Raw genomic sequence first — 23,692 nt, 5'->3', positions numbered from 1 at the left:
TTTGTGAAGAGCCTGCAAAATAACTTTTGGTCATTTTATAACGAGAGCTGTTTTCAGTCACTCCTAACCTTCCTTAAGTCCCACTACTTGGGCTGAAATTTTCCATGCTTGGTCTCTGACCAAAGGTAGACTTTGGTATCTGAGCAGAGCTTCAAAAGACAAGGAGAATGAAGCTCCTTTTCAAATGTGTGGTTTGTTTGTTTTTTAAATAGAAATTTCATAAAAGCAGTTACATTAAGGGAGCATTACAGTTGCATGCTTCAGAATTTAACCAGTAAATACCTTATTTTTCTAAAATTATAGGTCTTGTGGTACTATGTATCAGCATGCATTCTAACCAATCCATGAAAGTAATTTTAAGTGAAAAGTACACAATAAGCCACATCTTAATGTTAATGCATAACCATTAACAGAGTAATAGTTAAAATGTACTGGCATATATAAATCACTTACATTTCCAGTTAAGGTAAGATTTGCTGCTGTTTGAAAAGAAACTGTATAATACGTGGCTAGGACTAAGTTATTAAAATACTTGGTCAGAGAGAAGACATTACAGAATTTGTCAATAAAGATATTCTAGACCATTCTGACAATGAAATTTGTGTTACTACATCATGTAATGTTTTTGTAAGATTTTAGGTGAAAAAGTTTATATGTTGTGATTGGGAAATAATGTTACACTGAAATTATAGACAATATTATAATGCATATACATGATGGACAGTGGGAAGGTTTCGCTTACAATCTCAACTTTGGTATTTTTTCAGAGTGCTTTGCTTAACCTTCATTTTGTATTTATATGGAATTACATCAAGCATCCAAGAAGCATGGAAGAGTAAAATACAATTAAGTGCATAACAAAATGTTATACAGTATCGTACCAACCCATCTGTTCTGTCACCAGTTTACTTACTTATTTTTTATTAACAATACAAACAGTAAATCAAGTGACAATATTGTAGCTGCAATCAGTGAAGCTTCTTTAATTGGGTACAGAAGTTTCTGTTGAGACTCCTTCTTTCCTTCCTTCCCTTATAATCTGATTACTAAAGCATTCTCTACAGTAACTTTGAATGCAGCAATTATGTACCAGAAGTCCCAGTAATAAATATTACCATTAGTAGCTAGCATTTGGCAATATATAACTATGAATTGTAGCATGAGTGTCTAACTATTGTAATGAGCGATTAAGGTTCATAATGTTGCTTTAATAACAAATATTTGAAAAGGTTCATGACTGCAGTGTGCAGAATAATCCACTTTTGCTGCTCATCCAGGTATACTAATCAAATTACACATGTACAGACTAATCTGAGTGGATTACACAGTAATTTGCCTGAGTGATGGGAGATAATTCTCTCTTATAATTAAGTTCATTACTACTACAGTGGGCTTTTCCTTCTTGTCATCCTGCCTTCAGTCCATAGAAGATAAATATCAATCACTGAGGGCTTAACTGGGCCACTCTTGAAACCCTGACAGTTCTGTTTGGCCTCCATGGAGGATCACACATACTCTGAATTAGCTTCCCTACTTCCACAAAGCCATGAGGTTCTCTCTTCAAAACAGGCTTAAAACTTTCACATTTAACTTTCATTGCTGCTTTTTTTTAGCATAATTAGGAGGTGTTTTTTCTGGCTTGAGGGATGGGTTTTTCTACACCAGAGCCTGCAACAGTGTTCATGTGAAGAAGTGGACAACAAACCACTGAAGAAGAATCATGGTAGTAAGTACCCGTTACTTACCTGTAACTGGAGGTTCTTCAAGATGAGTGGTCCCTATCTATATTCCACTGAGGGTAACATGCATGCTCCTCATGTCCGGAGCTGGAGATTTTGAAAGCAGTAGTGTCTGTTGGTCCGTGAGTGCACCCTTGCTCCACCTCATGGTTTTGTCCGAGGCGGTGATAAAGGGCATGCCGGACCAACATGCTCTCAGTTCCTTCACCACCACAATTCAAAAGAGATCCACAGCATAGGGGAAGGAGGGTGGGATTGGAATACAAATAGGAACCATTCATCTCAAAGAACCTGCAGGTTAGTAAGTAACCACCTCTTCTTTTCTGAGTGATGGTCCATACTGTATTCCATTGAGGGTGATTAACAAGCAGTACCTAGTCATGAGGAGGAGTGCGTGAGGAGATAACAGAACCGATGACTGGACAACAGCTCTGTGGAATGAGGCATTCATTGCAGAATCTCGTTTCAAGGCGTAATGTGAAGCAAAAGTATGTACCGAACTCCAGGTGGCTGCCCTACATATGTCCATAAGCAGTGTATCTTGAAACACGGATATAATTGATGCTTACGCTCTTGTGGAGTGGGCTCATACCAAGGGGTGGAGACAGTCCCAGTAACCAACAGCAGAGCATAATGCACCCTGAAACCCACTTAATCCTCTGAGTGGATATCGCCTATCCCTTAATCCTTTCTGTTATAATAATAAATAGTCAAGGGGACTTCCTGAATGATCTCCTTCTCTGTAGGTAGAAGGCCAAGGCCCTGCAGACGTTGAGGGAGTGAAGGCACATTCCTCTGCCAAGGCGCAAGGCTTCGGGAAGAAAAGCAGGTAAGTGTTACCGGCTGATTAAGATAAAAACTGAATATGACCTTTGGCAGAATCTTGAGATGCATACGCAAAGAAACCTTGTTCTATAGAACATGGTAAAATGGGGGTCCACCATTATGGCCCCCAGTTCGCCTACCCTTCTCACAAAAGTAATAGCAACCAGGAAGGTGACCTACATGGAAAGGAGAGACAGGGCCATGAGGCTGAAGGTTCAAAGGGCGAATTCATTAAGGTCAAAAGGATGAGGTTGAGATCCCACTGTGGGGGCGATACACTGAATGGGTCGATAGGTCTAAAAGAGTCCCTTCCAAAACCCGCTAGTCAATGGATGCATAAACACAGAGTGTCCTTCCATGGGGGGTGGAAAGCACTAATAGTTGCCATCTGCACTTTGATGGAATTAAGAGCAAGGATGCCTTCAGGGACAGAAGGTAGTACAAAATAAGGGGAATATTCACATTCTCAAGGGCTTGACCCCTCTATTGGGCCAGGAAGTGAAATGTTTCCACTTAGCTTGATAGGAATGCCTCGTGGACTCTTACCTGCTACTTGAGAGGATGTCTTGTACTGCCAACGAACATTCCCATTCTAGCAAAGATGCCTATCCAATAACCAAACTCTGATGTGAAGTGTCTGTGGATTAGGATGTCTGTTCTTGCTGCTGTATTGCGTGAGCAGTTCCAGGAATGCTGGCAGTGGAAGTGGGGGAAACACACTGACACACAGAGAAGGAGGGGAAACCAGTACTGGCAAAGCCAAAATGGGGTGATTAGAATAACTGTGGCCCTCTCCCACCTGATCTTATGGAGGACACGCGCCAGTAGCGGTAGCAGGGGAAAAGTGTAGTCGGTCTGGTCCGACCAGCAGATGATATGGGGATCTCCCTGGGAATGGGCACAGAGGCCTCCTCTGGAGCAATACTGGATGCATTTGTTATTGATATGGGAGGCAGAGGCCTGTGTTTGGAGTCCTTCATTGGGTTAAAACATCACTGACTGTGGCGTCGTGGAGTTCCCATTCAGGGTCAGCCATGAATTGCCTGCTCAGAGTCTACAATCACGTTCTGAGTCCCCAGAAGATAGGCCGCTGACAACAGGATTTTGTGGGCGATGCTTCAATCCCACAGACTAATAGTTTCTGCACAAAGCGCTGGCGACCGCATGCCCCTTTGTTTGTTGGATGTAATAAACAGTTGTGGTGTTGTCTAACATGATGAGTATGTGACAGGACAGAATGAATGGTAGAAACGCGCGACACATCCTCTGCACCGCCCGAAGCTCCAGAATGTTGATGTGCAACTGGGATTCCTGAGTGGAAGTCCCCTGTGTCATATACTCGCCCATGTGGGCACCCCAGCTGGTGAATGACATATCCATGATGATTGTCATGCTTGGAGGAGAATGGAAGGAAGGATATCCTAGCGCTGACCTGACCCGGGTCCATCCACCAGTGGAGGGAGGAAAGAAGCTTGGGTGGGACTGTTAAGATGAAGTCCATGGTATGGTGCGTGGGAGAATAGGCCCTTTGGAGATACAGCTGCAGGCAGCAAAAACAAAGATGAGCAAAAGCGGTAATATATGGACAGGCTGCCATGTGAGGGAAAGGAAAGTTCTGAATGGAACAGGATGGCTGGCAGTCACTTTAGGAATCAGCTCTTGAATTACCTGGAACCTGTCCACCAGTAGGTAGGCTCGTGCTGAGACTGCATTGATGCATGTCCCAATGAATTCTAGGGACTGTGGGATCCAAAGTCAATTTTTCTATGTTTATGCTCACCCCCCAGGGAGGAGAGGAGTAGGAGCAGCATGGAGATCCAAGGCTTCAGCCTCCCCTTTGGATCGCGTTGCTAGCAGCCAGTCATCAAGATATGGGAATATAAGAACTCCCTGATACCAGAGGTGGGCCGTCATCACAGAGAAAACTTTGGTGAATACTCAGGGAGCAGTAGTGAGTTCGAATGGTAAAATCCTGAATTGGAAATGTCAAGGATTCTTGAATCTCAAGAACCTTCTGTGGGTAGGATGGAGGTATATGTGAAAATAGGCTTCCTGTACAGTGAGAGTCAGAGACCACATGCCTCTTTCCAGTGAAGGTACGATGGTCTCTAAAGGTGACCATACAAAACTTTGGCTTGTGTATGAAGTAACTGAGATGGAGGTATACGTTTGGTACCATATGCCCTTTTTTCTGGGTACTAGAAAATAGGCGGAATAAAACCCTGCGCCCTGATAGGTTGTTGGAACAGGTTCTATTACTCCCTTTGCAGTACAGTGGCCATTGTGCATGAAGAGATATATGCCACATCCACCACGGCCTGGAGCATTGTCCTTGAGACCAGTTTGCCTTTCTCCAAGATAGTCAGGAAGGAGGCACAATGCTGTTGTGGGAAGCTTGTCTGCAAAGTCTGCCAACAAGCCATAAGTAAGCAAGTCATATTTAGCTAATAGTGCCAGGTAGTTAGAAATCCAAAACTGGAAGGCCAGCCAAGAAAAAACCTTGTGACCCAGACTGTCCAGTCACTTACCCGCTTCATCTGCTGGGGTGGAGTATAGGTGTTGCTGCCTGACCCACTTTGTTACTGCCTGTTTCACGAGGGAATTAGATGTGTGTGCGGGGAAAACAAACGTAGACTCCTTTGCCAGTACATAGTACCTCTTCTCTTCCCCCTTTGGGGTGGGTGCGCAAATGGTCAGAGTGCGTCAAACAGTTCAGGCCAGCTGAAGAATGGCATCGTTCATTACTAGGGCCACTCTGATCGGTAGCAAGGCATGCAAGATGTCAAGAAGCTAATGATGTTTGTCCTGCACTTCCTCCAGTGGAACATGGTGAGCATCAGCCACTCTGCGTAACAGTTCTTGGAACTGACGGGTCATCATCCGGAGGCAATAAGAGAGCTGATGACACCACAGCATCTGGGGATGATGAAGGGAATCACTCAGTTTTCGGCGGTGCCGGAGCCAGGCTAAGCGATTCAGCCTCCAACACTGGTTCTGAACACCTACTCGATGACTATCAAAGAGGGGAGATGGGGCACTCCTCTCATGCTGAATAGGAAGGCTCTGAAGGTATATACTGAGGCCAGGACGCCCAGTAGGGCCCAAAGGAGGATCCTTCATTTGCTGTGGTGGGTCCCGAGGAGCAGGGTACTTTGCTATGGAAAGGGATGGTACTGTCACTGAGTCGTCAGAGCCTTTGGATAGTTGTATCAACAGTATGGGAGGGGTGGACCTGTGCTACGTCTGAGCCTCTGATTCCAAGAAGTCAGAGTCTGGTTCTAATGGCGGCACCACAGGAACCACATGAGCTGGAAGAGAGCAGGCAGGAACATGAGCTGAAGGAGGTAAGTCCAAGGTGGGAGACCACACACCCCCAGGAGGTGACTGGAGTGCAAGCTGTGGAGACCTCACCTTTTCCAGAGCAAAGAGTTCACGAGGCTCGGGCACAGTCTCAAACCTGCCTGGTTTCAATGGCATCTGCTCTACAGTCTGAACGAGAGCTGGGGCCGGAATGGAGGACTGCCTCAGAACCGAAGGTTCCCTTGTCTTTGGCGGTGCAGAACTGGAAGGTGTATCTCGCTCAGTGGACAGAACCAGCAGATCCTGTGGTCTATGAGGCTTCTTGTCGTGCTTGTGCACTGGAATGCGCAATTTCTCCATGGCTGGAACTCGTGGAAGGTGCAACGTCCTTCTTCGGCCTAGAGGAAGACTTACTGCCATGCTTATGCGCATGCTTCCTTGCCTCACGACTAGGCCCTAGCATGGGGTCTATAGCAGTGGTACCAGGGGAACTGGACTGGGTCTCTGTGGTAGAAGGCACACACCTGGATTGCTCAGGCCGATGTGTGGGGGGTGGGGGAGTGTTCCCAGCCTGGATCCAACTGCGGCCTCATGGTGACCACCATGAGGTGCTTCTTGAGGCAGAGAGCCCAATCTTCCCAGGTACAGCTTGGGAAGGAGAGGCAGATACTGCACCAGGATGAAATGTGGGCTTCTCCCAAGCAGTAAAGGCAGCGCTCGTGCTCATTGCTGACTGAGAATGAGTGAGGGCACGAGATGCAGATCTTGAACCCCGACATCTTCGGCATAATTCAGTACCCAAGTGCTGGAGGTGTGGGGGGTGAGTGGTCAAGGGAGAAAGGCAAGAAACGGCAAAAAATGGAGTCCCTGAAATTCCTTAATCCTAAAATTTACAGTGAAAAAAATAAAAACTAACTATATACAAGAACAAAACAATCTTTTTTCTGTGATTTAAAAAAAAAATATCACAAGAGAAAAAAGAGAACAGCAGAAGCTCCGACTCAAACCATGTGGCAGTAAGAAGGAACTAAGGGCACAGTTGGTTTGCTCTGCCCATTACTGCCTTGGATGAACCCATGAGGCAGAGCAAAAGCGCATGTACAGACTAATGGACACTACTACTTTGAAAATCTCTGGCTCCAGATGCATGGCACATGTGTATAACCCTCAGTGGAATACAACAGGGACCATCACTCAAAAAAGCTTCCTTATTTTATTTCTTAGCCCTGGTCTACACTACGGGGTTAGGTCGAATTTAGCCACGTTAGGTCGATTTAAAAATGACTGCATCCACAGAACCAACCCCGTTCCGTCGACCTAAAGGGCTCTTAAAATCAACTTCTGTACTCCTCCCCGACAAGGGGAGTAGCACTAAAATCGACCTTGCTAGGTCGAATTTGGGGTAGTGCAGACGGAAATAGACAGTACTGGTCTCCGGGAGCTATCCCAGAGTGCTCCACTATGACCGCTCTGGACAGCACTTTGAACTCCCATGCACTAGCCAGGTACACAGGAAAAGCCCATGGAACTTTTGAATTTCATTTCCTGTTTGGTCAATGTGGCGAACTCAGCAGCACAGGTGACCATGCAGTCCCCCCAGAATCATAGAGCATAGAAACATCTCTGTCCCTGAGGTTATCGCAGATTAGAAGGCAGAAAAAAAACCACACTCACGATGACATGTTTTCTGAGCTCATGCAGTCCTCCCACACAGACATGGCACAGCTTAATGCATGGAGGCATTCAGTGGCAGAGGCCAGGAAAGAATTAAGTGAGCGTGAAGAGTGGAGGCAGGACGCAATGCTGAGGCTAATAGGGGAGCAAACGTACATGATGAAGCACCTGTTGGAGCTTCAGGAAAGCCAACAAGAGCACAGATCCCTGCTGCATCCACTGTATCGCCTACCCTCCTCCCTATGTTCCATAGCCTCCTCACCCAGATGCCCAAGAATGCACGCAGGGGAAGGGGGAAAGGCGGGGGAGAAGAGAGGTGGCTTTGGGCACCCAGCCACTCCACTGCAGAGGATGGCCCAAGCAACAGAAGGCTGTCATTCAAACAGTTTGATTTTTTGTGTGGCCACAATAAGGAATGTGCCCTTCCCTCCTACCCCACCCCACCCAGGCTACCTTGTCCGTCATCTCATTTTTTTAAAAAATTAATAAAGAATGCATGGTTTCAAAACAATAGTTACTTTATTTCGAAGGGGGGAGGGTGGTTGGCTTACAGGGGATTAAAATCAACAAAGGGGGCAGGTTTGCATCAAGGAGAAACACATACAACTGTCACACCGAAGCCTGGCCAGTCATGAAACTGGTTTTCAAAGCCTCTCTGATGCGCAGCGTGCCTTGCTGTGCTCTTCTAATTGCCCTGGTGTCTGGCTGCTCAAAATCGGACATCAGACAACAGCGCCAGCGAGCTTTTAAACATCCAAAGTCACATTCTACCACCATTCTGCACTTGCTCAGCCTATAGTTGAGCTGCTCCTTACTACTGTCCAGGCTTCATGAGCCATGGGAGCAAGGGGTAGGCTGGGGTAGGTGCGAACACGTGGTGCTGCCGGCTGGGAGAGCAGCCTGAGGCAGAAGCCTCCAGCTCGCATGATATTCCAGGCAGGACTGAATCTCCATGAGACAAAACTTAAAGAAGAGAATGACCTGGAGTCTCTGGCTCCCATTCGGTGCTCTAAGAGGAGGATGGCCATGTCTGTCCAGGCGCCCGATTGACCTCACTTAGGAGGAGTCCCCCCAGAGCAGCAGTACCATGTTTGCCAGCAGCACCCAGGAGGACCAGAATGGATCTCCCGAGTTCATCGCTGGGGAGCAGGAGAGCAGAGTTGCAGGGGAAGTGGTGGAATGCCAGGATGGGAAAGATTTTGGAATTGGGGAGCTGGTGTGAGGGAAGATCCAGGGCTTCTCCTGGTGGCCTGCAATCATTGTCTCCTACAGAGTCACGTCCAAACGTCAGGCAATCTCCGGAATGCACTGGGTGCAATGGTTTGGGGATGGGAAGTTCTCCGAGGTTTCAGCAGACAAGCTGGTGGCTCTGATGGCTCTGAGGCAGCATTTCAACCACTCCACGTTTAATAAGCTGGTCTCCTATTGACAAGCCATACACCATGCCCTGGAGATTGCTAGGAGCTGGGCAGAGAAGACATTCCCAGAACCCCCGGCCAAGCGGCTAAAGACTAACTTCTGCAACAGCAAGGAGCGGGTGGAGGACCAGAGCAGAGAGCAAATGGTTTCCAAAGTTACAAATAACAACAGGAGCCTTGAAGACAATTGTTTATCATGTGGGAGAAAAAACCCAGCCACATTCCACCCGCAGTTTGAGGGGGGGCCTTTGACAGACTTGCAGGGATCGATTCCTGGAGCTCTTCTGCATGTACGATGAGGACGGGTACCAGTCCTACTGCACCATCTGCTGCAAAGGCAAGGAGCTGCAGCTGTGTAGCAATGACAGCTGCTGTAGGTGCTTCTGTGTCGAATGCTTGGAGGTCCTGGTAGGGCAAGGTACCTCAGCCAAGGCAAAAGAGCAAAAGCCCTGGAGCTGTTACATGTGTCAACCACGGAAGTGCTATGGGGTGTTATAGTGCCAACCGGACTGGAATGTACGGCTGCAAGATTTCTTCACCAGCGACAAAGGACAGGAATATGATGCACCTAAAATCTAAAAAGGCCCACACATTTTCCAGAGTCACTACCCTTGATAACAGAATGTCCATGATTGCATTGGCTACTTGGATCACAGCATCCCCAACAGTAGACTTGCCCACAACAACAGCGGGGACGGTGAGCTGAGTGGGCTCCATGCTTGCCATGTTATGGCGTCTGCACGGGTAAGAAAAAAGGCGCGAAATGATTGTCTGCCGTTGCTTTCACGGAGGAAGGGGCGACTGATGACATGTGCTCCAAACCACCTGCAACAATATTTTTGCCCCATCAGGCATTGAGAGCTTAACCCAGAATTCCAATGGACAGCGGAGACTGCGGGAACTGTGGGATAGCTACCCACAGTGCACCACTCTGTAAATCGATGCTAGCCATGGTAGTGAGGATGTACTCTGCTGACCTAATGCGCGTAGTGGGGACATACGCAATCGACGGTATAAAATCGACTTCTAAAAATAGGCTTCTATAAAATCGACCTAATTTTGTAGTGTAGATATACCCTTAGAAATCAAACACCCGATGCATGCAAATACAGGTTTAAAACCAAAAAAACCCACAAAGCTTTATCTAAGGGGAACAGTAATTCTTAAAATCTGTGATACTACTTTTCCCCTTTGAAATAAAGAGGAAAATATAGCAGATAGGTACGAACAATCTACGTTCAAACTAACCATATCCAAAAACTAATTCTGTAGACTGACTTGATAAGATTGGTGGTCACCATCATGGAAACTTCTGTGGAATAGGCTTTGGGCCAGCACACTTTTAAAGTGATGGCACTCTCAAGGCAGCTGCACTGGGTCTTTTTCCTTTTTAAAGTTTTAGGGCCAGTATACCAGTCTAACTGTAAAAAAATTAAATTTAGGAACTGAGTTCAGTCCCTAATTCTCAGGCCAACAAGGGCTAATGACAATATGGACGCTGCACACACAGCCTCTGGAGGGAAAGGGGCGTATCCCGAGATTCACCAATAATCCTTCTGGCTAAATCAAGGAGAGGTTATGGAGAGAGCTACTTCCACATTGTCTTCTGGCTGGAGGATGTCACCACAACAAGAGGTCTTGGACAGCAGGGATGAAGTGAAAACAGAACCTGGAAAGAATTCACAGGACTTAGAGGACCTCTGTAGGAAAATGTTCTAAGTGAATTCAGTCCTCATGAAATAGCACTGGCCAAAGTCAGATACATGCATACAACACCTACCTACGTAATCACTCTACAATTCACCTCAGTCCTGAACTGAAACCAATCCCTAACTATCCTGGCTTTGGCCCTTCTGCACAGAGACTGGTTATTGTGAAAAAGCCAAACTGATATTATCATTGACAGTAATGTTAAGTGGAAATCAGGATGACATCAAAATCTTACTTTTCACTTGTGATCCAAGAAAAGATAAGAGTACTGCTTTTCAAGAGGAAAAAGGCTAGCACATTAACTCACTGTCTCAGCCCCCCATTTATGGTGTTAGTGCATATGTGCAAACAGAGGGATCTCCTGGTTGGCTTAAAGATTGCAGGAGACAGAAAACCAAAGAAAATTATAGCAAGGACTCCCATTTCTATATACGTACTCTTTTTACGGGGCTGAGATGGTGATGTAGATTGTGAAGTGGTGCCATTAGTGCCACTCTCTTCTTCCTCTTTAGGTTCTACCTTGATATCAAGTTTCTTTTCTTCTACCTCCATTGGCTCCTGTTTTGGCTCTGCCACATCTATTTCTTCTTTCACTTGGCAAGATCCTTGTAAATCCTCCTCCAGCTTAAGAAAGGAAAAGATGAGATGAAACTACACATATAATGTCTCAAACTACAAATTCTATCAGTTTGGAGTGTCAGTAGCCTGTTATACAATAAAGCATGATACACAGGGCTTCCACCAGAATGGAAAACTCTGATTTTCACTAACTAATATTTTCTCTTGTCAGCTTGGCTCACTGATTCACGCTCATCTTATTTTAGCTCCTACATATTATTGCGCCTATTTAACTGTGAAGGAATTTCACTTACCTCAGTCTTAGGTTCCACTTGTGTTTCACAAGGCTCTGGCTCAGTTTCTTCATTTTTAACCTCTGGTTTGCTTTCTAGCATTTGTGCGTCAGGTCCCAGTTGCTGAGAGTTGATATCGGCACTGGCAACTGAGCTGGGGGTGGGCACCCTGTTATCAATACTAGCTGCTGCCTGGGATAGCTGATGAAAAAAGGTATAAAAATCAGAACATTGAGGAAATATATAGAAATATTAATTTTTCTTGCTAAGAGGAATAGTACAAAATTATACACAAAAGGATTATCTGAAATAATACCACTCCTAGGATAGATACTCACTAAAACCAAACTCTGGATACCAGAGCACAGATCTCAAGTTATACAGAGTAAAGTCAGGGAATGAGTTTATCATCTGATGCATTAGCACCTTCTGTTGATAAAGCAACTGTACGGTGAATAGTACACACTGATTACCATGCAGTCTCTTTCTACCCATCTTTAAGAACCGTGTGTGAATTTAATGATCATGAAGGTGAAAGACTAATGATCCCGACTAGAGCCAAACATAGCACAGGCAGATTATGTACAAGCTTCCCACGCACAGCTGTAGAAACATTCTGTAGTATTTTTAATCCTAGTATTTGAAATCACAACTAACATGACTGCTGAGAACATTTGGATGAATGCATTTTGTTTGCATATGGATCAAAATATATAAATAAATACCTATTCTAAAATATATCTTCCACGATAAAACAGAAGCTACTGTTGCTATGGCATAAGGATTCTGCAGTCTGTAATTCTATGGCACAGTACTATACAGGGGAAAGTTCATTATTGAATGTTTAGGTTTCTGTTCCATTTGGACCAAATAAACTAGCTGATACTTACTGGAGTGCCAGGAGGTTGTGCCTGCACAGATGTTGGTTGTTGCTGAGATGGTTGTGGGGTTGGCACAGACTGGGGTTGTACTGGAGTCTGAGGCTGTGGTGTAACTTGAGCCTGTGCTGCAGTTTGTCCCGTAGGTGTACTCTGTGTCTGTGTCGCATTTGGAACAGAGCCAGGTGTTGGTGTAGGAGTCTGTCCTGAAGATGAGACTGGTGTGGATGGCTGAGTAGGTGCTGCTGGCTGAGGAGGAGTCATTCCAGGTGGGGTTTGGTGTTGGATAGGTGGCTTGCCAGCTGCATTGGATACAGGAGGTGCAGTCTGATGTAGAGGTGGCTGGGTCGCTGGTGGACATGATAGCTGACCATTCTGTGATCCTAGCATATTCATGGAGTTTGGAATAGCAGCACTGGGAACCTGCCCCTGCTATAAAAAGAGAGTTCTTAATGTATCCATGTTGCTCCAAAACTGAGTCATATTTACTTGGACATTATAAGAGCATTAAATGCCTTACAAGAGTAGCAGTTTAGATCAACAAACATTTTTAATATTTTATTTATTTACAATAAACACAGGGCTGCTATCTCAAATGCACAGGTTCTGACCACATAAAATCACCAATGATTTTCAATAGCTTTTGTTCCTTTTATATTGTTCTACTAGCATAAAGGAGATGGAACCCAGATAGCACTCCCCATAGGCAGCCATTCAAGAGCTAAGTTGTGCCATGGGCTGGGTAGGGGCAAGGATTCAGAGGACACAAAGTGGTTTAAAGCTCTCCACAACCTAGGCTGCACCTACTGAGCTACATTGGTCAGGAGGGCATCTCAGAACTGTATCCCTTGTGTTTACTATACACAATACACCTGAAAATGTAACTGTTTTTACCCTGACTTGACTATTTTGGATATTCAAAAAGATTGTGGATCCACATTACAAAGTCCAGCAACATTATAAAATTGAAACAGTACAATATAAATGACATGGTGCATATGCATATGTTTTAAGATTATATATTTTACTAAATGCTGCATCAGACAAACTAGAATGGGTGGAGGGAGAATCAGGGAGATTAGACCGTGCTAATATCCCTTCATCTGATTTCTATTTAAAATCTTCATACAAGTATTTTTAAGTATTTGTATAAATCTAAATAAAACAATCTAAATAAATATGAATGAATTATAGGTAGTAAAATGTCAAATTGTTAAAATGATTTTATATTGCCTTATAAATATCTTTTTGAGGGATACTGTTTTTCTATTCATCATGGAGGATTCAAGACTTTCTCCAGGAGGGCAGATGTTTTTATTTTTTAAAAAGCCACATGCAGAAGTGTTCAGCTACTAAACAAATAATTTGGCTGAACTTCTTAACGTGGAAGACAACTGGTGATAGACAACAGTTTCCCATTCAGATGTAACTAATTTAAAAAGTAATTCTAAGAGGGCTGCTTTGATTACATACTTTTTTGCAGTCCATAATTTAAAATAATAGCTACTAATGTCTGCATACAAAGAAAAACAATAGGAGCATATGGATGACTCAAATACAATGGGGTGAACACTGAAAATAGCACAATCATACACCATAAATTAACTTCTGTTGTTGGGGGCTGAGCGTGGCTGCCCATTAAATTAGACTAAGATAATCCATACTTCAGAAAATGAATTCTACCTGTGAAACTCCAGTCTGGGTTGTCGATTGACCCATGCCTACACTGTTCACATTCAGAGCCCCACTTGATGATGGGAACTGATTCTGAGGGAGGAACTGGTTTTGGGTAGGAGCCTGACCCATCATAGTACTGGAATGTGCTCCCATCATGTTTTGTGGCTGAGGCATTCGGGAAGGAGACATTGCCATCTAGCATTTAAAAACAAAAATATCAGTTATTAAATAAATTAGTTGTGTAGAAAGAAATTAATTGGATAGCCATAAAGGAAAAATAAACTAGATAATTAGCCATAAGGTCTGAGAAAAAAAATACTGATCTCATAAATCAAAGGGAGTTTTGTACACATGTTTGATGTCAGCATTGCCTCACAACATTTAACGAGCTACTCAAAGTGGAAAAAATACTAAAGCTATATTCAGAATGCTAAATTCTATAATTCTGTTCTTTGGGCTAACACAGAAGAGTAATATGTTGGAACTCTTAATTTTCTGAAAAAAATGAAATCAAGGTTTTAAATGGTACCAGGGATTTATACACTGGATGGCTATAGTACTTCGAAGTACCAAGCTTCTTTCTCCCAAAAAACACCAGTTACTGTTATACCACTGATGTCCTCCTCCCATCTTAAGTATTTATGTTCTATATGTCAAATTTAAACGCTGAAAATAAACAAGAACTGTAGGATAGCAAAGATGAAAGAAATTCCCCTGAAGCTAATTAGTGTGAAATTCAAATGGACTGGGGGGGGGGGGGGGAATAGCTCAGTGGTTTGAGCATTGGCCTGCTAAACCTAGAGTTGTGAGTTCAATCTTTGGAGGGGGCCATTTAGGGATCTGGGACAAAAACCTGTCTGGGGATTGGTCCTGCTTTGAGCAGGGGGTTGGATTAGATGACTCCTGAGGTCCCTTCCAACCCTGACATTCTATGATTCTATGACTAGCAGACACATGAATTTTCCACACTAGGATGAATATGGCTTTTCTCAGAGCATCTTTGTTATAAAAACTAAGGAAATTCTTAAGTGGAATTAAACTATAATAAGAACTTGAGGAAAGCAAATACAAACCGCTGGAACAGAGCTCATGTTGTTCATTTGTACAGGATGGTTCATTGGAGAAGCTGCACGGGGTCCCATGGGTGCCTGCGGCATCTGTACATTCCCTAGGGACATGGGGTTAAACTGATTCATTCCTGCAAAATGCACCCCCAAAACAGCTCATTAGGAAGAAGTCATCAAGCACTTACATTTAGTACAGTCACCAGCCTACAGTATCATAATTCAAATCAGTTATGGTAAAAAGCATTGCTCTCACACACTATCAGAGAGCAAGTGAGGTGTGTAATTATATGCAATTGATTACAATTCTGCCTCAAGCTGTCAGAAGAGCAACAACCATTCTTCACATTAAAAAAGTAAATATTGTTCCTTACTGCAAAATGGTCACTAACAAAGACATGCTGGACAGGGAGAAAAGTTTAGGGAAAACCAACATTGAAACTTGTCTTAAACAACTATTCAAGGGGCAAACAAATGGAGGTGATGCTCTTTAAAAGCAAAGTAGTACTATACTCAATAGTTTTAGGAAAATTTGCAGGAGAGGGGTACATAAGACAGGAGTTGCATAAAAAGGGTTGTCTCTTATTCAGGTTTCACTGTAAGTAATTCTCAAAGTAAGCCATATAAAGGACACACTGAAGGCAAGCACATTGCCCTAAGAAAAGTCAAAGTATAAACCAAAACAATACCACAACCAGCAACTACCAAAGCAAAGGTAGCAGTTCCCTCTCCCCACCATTCTCCTCCTCAAAAACACACCCCACAAACCATGCATTGGTAACAGGCATACATTTATCATAGGCTCAATAATATTTACAGATATACATGAGCCTGTTCAAAGAACTTTTCTTTTCCTACCCAAAATAAATAAAATGCTAGATGTGTCATTAAACAGAAAGCACCACATCATAGCTCCAAAGGGTTGCGATACAGGTTTCAGCTTACTAGATTCCGTAACAAACATTAATTCATGAAGCAGATAAAACCTGAACTACTACTTAGGAAGATGAAACATCTCAACTTTCAGTACTTTTCAAGAAAAAGCAGCTGGAGCAAGGCTACTGCATTCCTCTAGAATGTGCATGGGATTAACCAATTAATGAGAAAAATTCCCAGTTTACAAGTATTTTCTGGGCTAAAAGGATTATTTGCAAAAGAAGAACTGAAAACGAAAATGATTTAGCACATTTCACACTGATAGGAAGGGAATCAGCAGAGTACCCTCACTTAATTTATCTTTCTCACAGGTGCTAAATTACTCTCAAACCCTATGCAGACATTATCCCTGTTGTGGAGAAACTATTGGACACGTCTTGCTAGCCCTTGAGATACCACTGTGATAAAGCCTGGTAAAGTGTGTGATACTGGCAGACCAGATGCCAGCTCATGCCAAGGGCCCTAAGACTCACTGAACACTGACAAATGCACAGCTGGAAACCAGTCTGGCTTACCTGTGTGTTAATATTATTAAAACAGGTATTAGAATTGAATAACATGTTTGTGTTTAGACTGTGGAATGACTATAGGATGCTGCATGTATTAATCCTACTTATATCTGTATCCCATGTTACATGTTAATGTTTATATATTTGCTTTGTTACTGTAAAAGTGTTTGCTAAGACTGTAAATTCCCCACAGTCAGGGGAGAAGCATTAACATGTGTGAAATCCTAGTTTACCACAAGAGGTGTTATCCGCTCCCCAACAAAGGAAAGTCTACACACATCAGATGAGCCATTGTGGACAAGAAACTGTTGTTTGCTTCCCCACAAGCCTGTGTCCCATCACAGCTTGAATGCCAGTGGAAGGGAATAAAGATACCTGTTAAGGAGACCCTGCTATCTGGACTCTGAGGGGCAGAGACTCCTAAATATAAAGCAAGAGATCCCCAAGCTGCTAGGCTTGGGTTAGCCCTAAAGGACATAATAGCTTGCTTATTAACGAAGCTTATATTACTTTTTGAATTTAAGATTGTACCTCATTTGTGTGTATGTTTATCTGCTTTAGCCTTATAAATAATTCATTTGTCTTCTTAGTTAATAAACCTTTTTGTTTGTTACAGGACTGGCTGGCTACAAGCTCTGTCTTTGGTTTGAGATTTGAATACAACTTACTTGGGATAAGTGACCGGTCCTTTGGGACTGTGAATAATCTGAATATTGCTGTGATTTTTGGTGTAAAGTGACCATCTATCAAAAAGTCAAGCTTGCCTGAGTGGCAAGATAAAATGGAATGCCTAAAGAGACTATCAATGACTCCATGGTCAGACTGCTACAGTGTGTTAGGAGTTCACAATTGTTACTGGTCTGGTGAAATCTAATTATACAACCAGTTTGGGGTTTTCATCCTGCTTCTTGAAAGTCTGCCCTGAAGTTGACACTCATGGTCGTGAGTCACTCCAGAAAGTATTACTCTTTGTTATGGAGAATACGAATAATAAAAGAAGGAAAGGGGAGCGAGTCTCTCTCTCTCTCTCTCACACACGCACACACACTTCCCCCTAAAGTTATAAACAATATGAAAGGAAAACACAGAAGAAAAGCAACCTAGAAAAGCTATGTTTTGAATCAACAAAGCAATGTACTGAAGGAAAAAAGTTAAATACCTTGAGAGACCTGCATACGACTCATAGGCACATTTGGCATGGACATAGGCCCGTCTGTAACAGAATCAAAAGAACGGTCAAAGAAAAAAAATTTCTTGTTTTCTTTTAAATTCAGAAATAGTATAAAAGCACAATGACACTTCAGCCAACCTTGACACTGCACAGCAGAAATAGTTAAATTCAATAAACAAAATGTAAAAAACTTTCCCACTCTCTTCTTCCATCTCCCCTGCCCCATCTCATCTAATCCATATGCAAGTACTTACTGGGAGGTCTCACGGGCTGTGCCTGGCCCATGGCAGCAGCCACCTGTGGGATACCAGGTGGCTGAGCCCCTGGGGTCTGTAAGGCTGGCTGGTTACCCAAGATCCCTTGTTTATGTAAACGAGACCTCCGTTTCTCTTCTAGTTCCTTTTGTATCTTATAGATTTTCTCTGCTAATAAATGATAGTATTCATCCTATGAAGGAGAAAGATAATATTCAGTATTATTACAAAAAAATACAAAAATACAGCGTAAAACTAATTCACCTGAATAGTGTATCATTTACATTCTCTTGCAGAGAAAGACTTGCCTATTTGAACAAGAATTACATTTCTTGTCACAAATATTACATGGAGATGAGATTCCTTGTAATTCTTAAGTGGAGAGTAACAGTGAAGCTTTTGGAAAAAAACACAAGAAGGGAAGTTTAGTTTACAGACTGACTGTCCATCTTGTCTGTCTTCCAAAGAATAGGCCTTTGTAAATCATTATGTATAGGTTTTTATGAACAGGACTGTTGTAGGATGCCTGCCACTTTCTGGCAGAGAAAGCAATATGAAGATACAATTTACTTTCCAGTGGGAATTTTTTATCCTTATTTAAAAGTTGGTATTTTCATAACACACCTATCCACAGTCACTAAAGATAAGAGCTGCTCATCTGCAAAGATCTGCAGAAGAAAGGCAGATGTTCTAAACTGGTATCTTAGTCTGTTATGAAAAGATCAAGTTATAAGAAAAGAATAAAACTGTCTTTCATACACACAACTAATCTACTAATCCAGAGTCACTACTGGGAAGCATCAGAGAGACATGGGAAGGGAGAGAATTTGAAGAATTAGTGAGAAACAGCAACCTAGGGGATCAGGCAACCAAACACTGCATCTGCAGATTAGGAAACATCCACTTTGTTAAGGGTCAACAAATGAATATATTGCTACTCTGCTTGTAACATTAGATGATTTTGTGTTCACAGATGCATGACAGCTGCATAGACTGCAAGGAACATAGTGCTCATGGTTCCTGGAGAGTTTTTTGGATTTTTTGTATGCTTATGATATGATTGCTCTCACCTAGTGTCAAATACTGCACTTCAGAGGTTCCATTTCCTTTTTTTTTGCTTAGTATTAAGAATGATTGAATCTAACTTGCAGAACTGCCCGTGTTCTGTGAAAACAAAACTAATGCCCTGCACCTTTCTAGGGAATAGAGAAGAACCCTCAGGCAAAAAGATGGAAAGGCTCTCATGATTCATCTAAAACAGATTTCATTTTTGCCATAAATTGCAGTGTTATTCAAAGGCCCATCTTGTACCAACTGAAATGGCAATATGGCTGTTTGATGGAGATTATCCAAAATTAAAGGTGTGGATGACTGTCTTGAGTCTATGCTCCTCTGTGATGCCTTAGAGAATCTCTTCCACTTCATCAAGTAGGTTTCCCTGATCAAAGATTCCTCGCTTCCAACAGAATCTTCTGTACTTCTGTGCCCCAGCAACCCAGAAGCTAGTTGATGACACTGAAAGTTTTCTAATCCAGGTGCAAAATTCTGCCCTGATTCACAGAAGAGAAGTCTGGTAAACTGTGAAGCAAGTTTTCTGGTTCTGACATCAGTTCCAGGACACTGGGGAACTGAAATTGCCAGTGCCCAAGCTGGGGCCATTTAATAGCATGTTGGCCCTGTTCTGACTTTCCAGATAGCCTTCAAAATTACTGAGAATGGAGAGAATTCACAAAAATATTCTGTATCAGAGGCGTAGCCGTGTTAGTCTGGATCTGTTAGTCATGCATCTGACAAAGTGGGTATTCACCCGCGAAGCTCATGCTCCAAAACTTCTGTTAGTCTATAAGGTGCCACAGGACTCTTTGCTACTTTTAAAAAATATTCTGGACTCCAATCCAGGAGAAAGGTGTTATTCAGAGATGATGGATCCTGCCCACCCTGGAACAGAACCAGACATGAGGCATTTTCATTGATGATAAAACTATCTAATTGGGGTATGCCCTTTTACACAAAAGAGAATGCAGGAATGAATCCCTGAGAGCCTATTAGGGCTGCCGAGTGTACATTCAGCTCAAAGTCTGCTGACTCATTGTCCTCTCCTGGCAGACAGAGTGCCATAGTAGAATTTGGTGGTGAATACTCCACTTCAAAATCAATGCAGCTTCTTGTCAAGGCTGATGAGCCATACATCCTCCATGCTGGTTAGTGTAATACAGCATTGTGGCATGGGCAGGTTTAATAAAGAGTAAGCTTTTCGGGGAAAAGACCATCTTTCTGATGTTTTTTTTTTTTTTACATTAACAACACAATGAATGAATAAATAATTTGGAACTGGTGACATGGAGAAAGCCTCATAGGCTAGATGAATAATTCTTAGACTCATTTGACGTGTATAATCATGCCCTATGGAGCCCACAAGCCTTGAAGAGTGTCGTTACCAAGATGGACATGCCAGCCCATTCAAAAGATGTCTGAATATTACTACCGATATTATTGATATTCAAGAAGCAGTGACTGGGGCCCCCCTGTTCTAGTCACAGTACCGAGTAAGATCACTCTTACATGAAAGAGCTTATGTTCTAAATAGAGAAGACAAAAAGGGTGGGAGAAAGGGATATAACACACAAGCAGAGTGAACAGAGTATTGGTTTGCAGATATCCGTATTAGTTTCATGATTTTTTTTTTTTTTTAGGGCTGTGGATTAAATTGCAGTTAACTTGTGTGATGAACTCAAAAAAATTAATCGTGGTTTAAAAAAATGGTGATTAATCGCACTGTTAAACAGAATACAAATTGAAATTATTTAAATATTTTTGATGTTCTTCTACATTTTAAAATATATTTCAATTACAACACAGAATACAAAGTGTACAGTGCTCACTTTATATTATTTTTTATTACAAATATCTGCACTGTAAAAATGGTAAAAGAAACAGTATTTTTAATTCACCTCATACAAGTACTGTAGTGCAATGTCTTTATCACGAAAGTGCAACTTACAAATGTATTTTTTTTGTTACATAACTGCACTCAAAACCAAAACAATGTAAAACTTTAGAGCCTATAAGTCTACTCAGTCCTACTTCTTGTTCAGCCAATCACTAAGAGAAACAAGTTTGTTTACATTTACGGGAGATAATGCTGCCCACATTTCTTAATTACGTCACCTGAAAATGAGAACAGGTGTTTGCATGGCACTGCTGTAGCTGGCGTCGCAAGATATTTACATGCCAGATATGCTAAAAATTCATATGCCTCTTCATGTTTCGGCCATCGTTCCAGAAGACACGCTTCCATGCTGACGCTTGTTAAAAAATAAAACGTTAATTAAATTTGTGACTGAACTCCTTGGTGGAGAATTGTATGTCTCCTGCTCTGTTTTAACCACATTCTGCCATATATTTCATGTTATAGCAGTCTCGGATGATGACCCAGCACATGTTCACTTTAAGAACACTTTCACTGCAAATTTGATAAAACGCGAAGAAGATACCAATGTGAAATTTTTAAGATAGCTACAGCACTCCACCCAAGATTTAAGAATCTTAAGTGCCTTCCAAAATCTGAGAGGGATGAGGTGTGGAGCATGTTTTCAGAAGTCTTAAAAGAGCAACACTCTGATGCAGAAACTACAGAACCCAAAACACCAAAAAAGAAAATCAACCTTCTGCTGGTGGCATCTGACTCAGATGATGAAAATGAACATGCGTCGGTCCGCACTGCTTTGGATCATTTTGAGCAGAACCCGTCATCAGCATGGATGCATGTCCTCTGGAATGGTGGTTGAAGCATCAGGGGACATATGAATCTTTAATGCATCTGACATGTAGATACCTTGCGACTCCAGCTACAATAGTGCCAGGCAAACGCCTGTTCTCACTTTCAGGTGACACTGTAATTAAGAAGTGGGCAGTATTATCTCCCATAAATGTAAACAAACTTGTTTGTCTTACCAATTGACTGAACAAGAAGTAGGACTGAATGGACTTGTAGGCGCTAAAGTTTTATACGGTTTTATTTTTGAATGCAGGGTTTTTTCATACATAATTCTACATTTGTAAGTTCAACTTTCACGATAAAGATATTGCACTACAGTACTTGTATTAGGTGAATTGAAAAATAGTATTTCTTTTGTTTTTTACAGTGCAAACATTTAATACAAATAAATGTACACTTTGTATTGTGTTGTAATTAAATCAATATATTTGAAAATGTAGAAAACATCAAAAATATTTAAATAAATGGTATTCTATTAATAGCATGATAAACTTTTTTTTATCACACGATTAATCAGAATTACTTTTTTTAATCACTTGACAGCCCTGTTTATTTTGTATATTTTAAAATTTTGGGTGCGTTTTTGCTTATTTTTTTATATATAATGAAAGAGCATGTGAGAAGAGATGGCAGAAGGGGATTAGCTAGAAAGAGAAACAAAGGAAAAGGGGAAAGAGCATGAAAAGTACGTGAAGGGAGGATGAAAGGAAATGACTGAAGGAAGGAACTTGAGCAGTCAAGTCAGCCAGCAGAGTGAAAAGAATGCTCAGAGTCATTGTAAAATGCATAGCACGATCACATCCATATCAGAAAGTATGTTTAAACTGCTTCTGAACTTATGCCTGCCATCTTGAGTCTCAGTCTGGCTCTGTCCTGGCAGCTTCTCCTTTCCCAGACACAGTTTGGGTACAGAGTGTATTGGGTGGTGGGGGGGAAGAGGGTTGCATCAGTTTGCAAAGGAGGTGACAAGGAAACTCCCTGACAAGGATATTCCTCCATAGTCCACCACAGCACCAAGTCTTGATTCCTCTTGAGCTATCCATATGTCAAGATAGGGATGATATTTTTTGCAGATAGCCCTGCACAGATCTCAGACACAGACTGACATAAAATATCACCTAGATGCAAAAAACCATGCGCCCAACTGCCACAAGGAAGAATTATATGCTTTGCCAACACTGTGATCTCAGATAATACTCATGGTATGGAATCTGTCCTCTGGAGAGAAAACTTTCAAGGATTCTCTCGGGGTTCCAATTAACTCTGTCTCTTGTGGGTTGAAAGTAAATCTTATAGTCTGAAAAGTCACAGGGACTGGAGGACTTTCTGAATAGGCAAAAACTTTTTTCATAAGCCAAGCATCTAAATACAGGTAGTCTTAAATGTCTGAAGAAGACAGCCACCATAGGCAGAGACTTGTGGCTTTCTACAGAAATCAAAGTAACTCAAACAATACTGTTGTGGGTAGTGGTAGTGGTTCCCCAAATCCTCCTTGCCTCTAAATCTGTAGATTCTTCCCAGGAGCTGGATGAATAGAGAAGGGGAAGTGGGCATCCTTCAAGTAGAGAACCGCAAACCAATCCTATGGACTTAAAGGTACAATAGAGACTAATGACAACACATGGAACTTCAGCTTTTGCAATATTTTACCTCAGATCCGTTATGGGAGGTACAATCATTTTGCTCTTTTGGGTATCAGAAAATAACTGGTGTAGAGCCCGTTTCCCCCGTATGGGTGAGGGACCCACTCTATGGTTCCCATAGCACTTTCATGATAATTCCTGAAAAAGAATGTGTGGCAGAGAAGATGGGTGTGTAATGCCAGAGTGGAATAGGATGGCATGATCTGATCTTAGGACCCATCACATTATTCTACTTCTGTTGTCACAGAGTGGAATTGATGGTCCT

The 23,692-nt window shown here is 42.4% G+C and overlaps 1 protein-coding gene across 3 annotated transcripts in view; it reads right to left on the bottom strand.

Annotated features, from left to right (window-relative positions):
* Positions 1–23,692, bottom strand: part of LOC120373929 (CREB binding protein) — a 187,311-nt gene that overhangs the window by 51,881 nt on the left and 111,738 nt on the right. For 2 of the 3 annotated variants that reach the window (XM_039493001.1, XM_039493002.1), the window contains exons 10-16: positions 18,007–18,199; positions 17,741–17,794; positions 15,146–15,270; positions 14,079–14,267; positions 12,408–12,827; positions 11,539–11,718; positions 11,104–11,290 (exon numbers count right to left, since the gene is read on the bottom strand). In XM_039493001.1, the coding sequence (XP_039348935.1) occupies positions 11,104–11,290; positions 11,539–11,718; positions 12,408–12,827; positions 14,079–14,267; positions 15,146–15,270; positions 17,741–17,794; positions 18,007–18,199 (1,348 nt within the window). The remainder of the gene's footprint in view (positions 1–11,103; positions 11,291–11,538; positions 11,719–12,407; positions 12,828–14,078; positions 14,268–15,145; positions 15,271–17,740; positions 17,795–18,006; positions 18,200–23,692) is intronic. The other variant, XM_039493003.1, reaches the window with a different exon arrangement.

Source organism: Mauremys reevesii, linkage group 10, assembly GCF_016161935.1.
Source record: "Mauremys reevesii isolate NIE-2019 linkage group 10, ASM1616193v1, whole genome shotgun sequence".
Classification (NCBI taxonomy): domain Eukaryota; kingdom Metazoa; phylum Chordata; order Testudines; family Geoemydidae; genus Mauremys; species Mauremys reevesii.
This window is presented reverse-complemented; position numbering and strand designations above follow the sequence as displayed.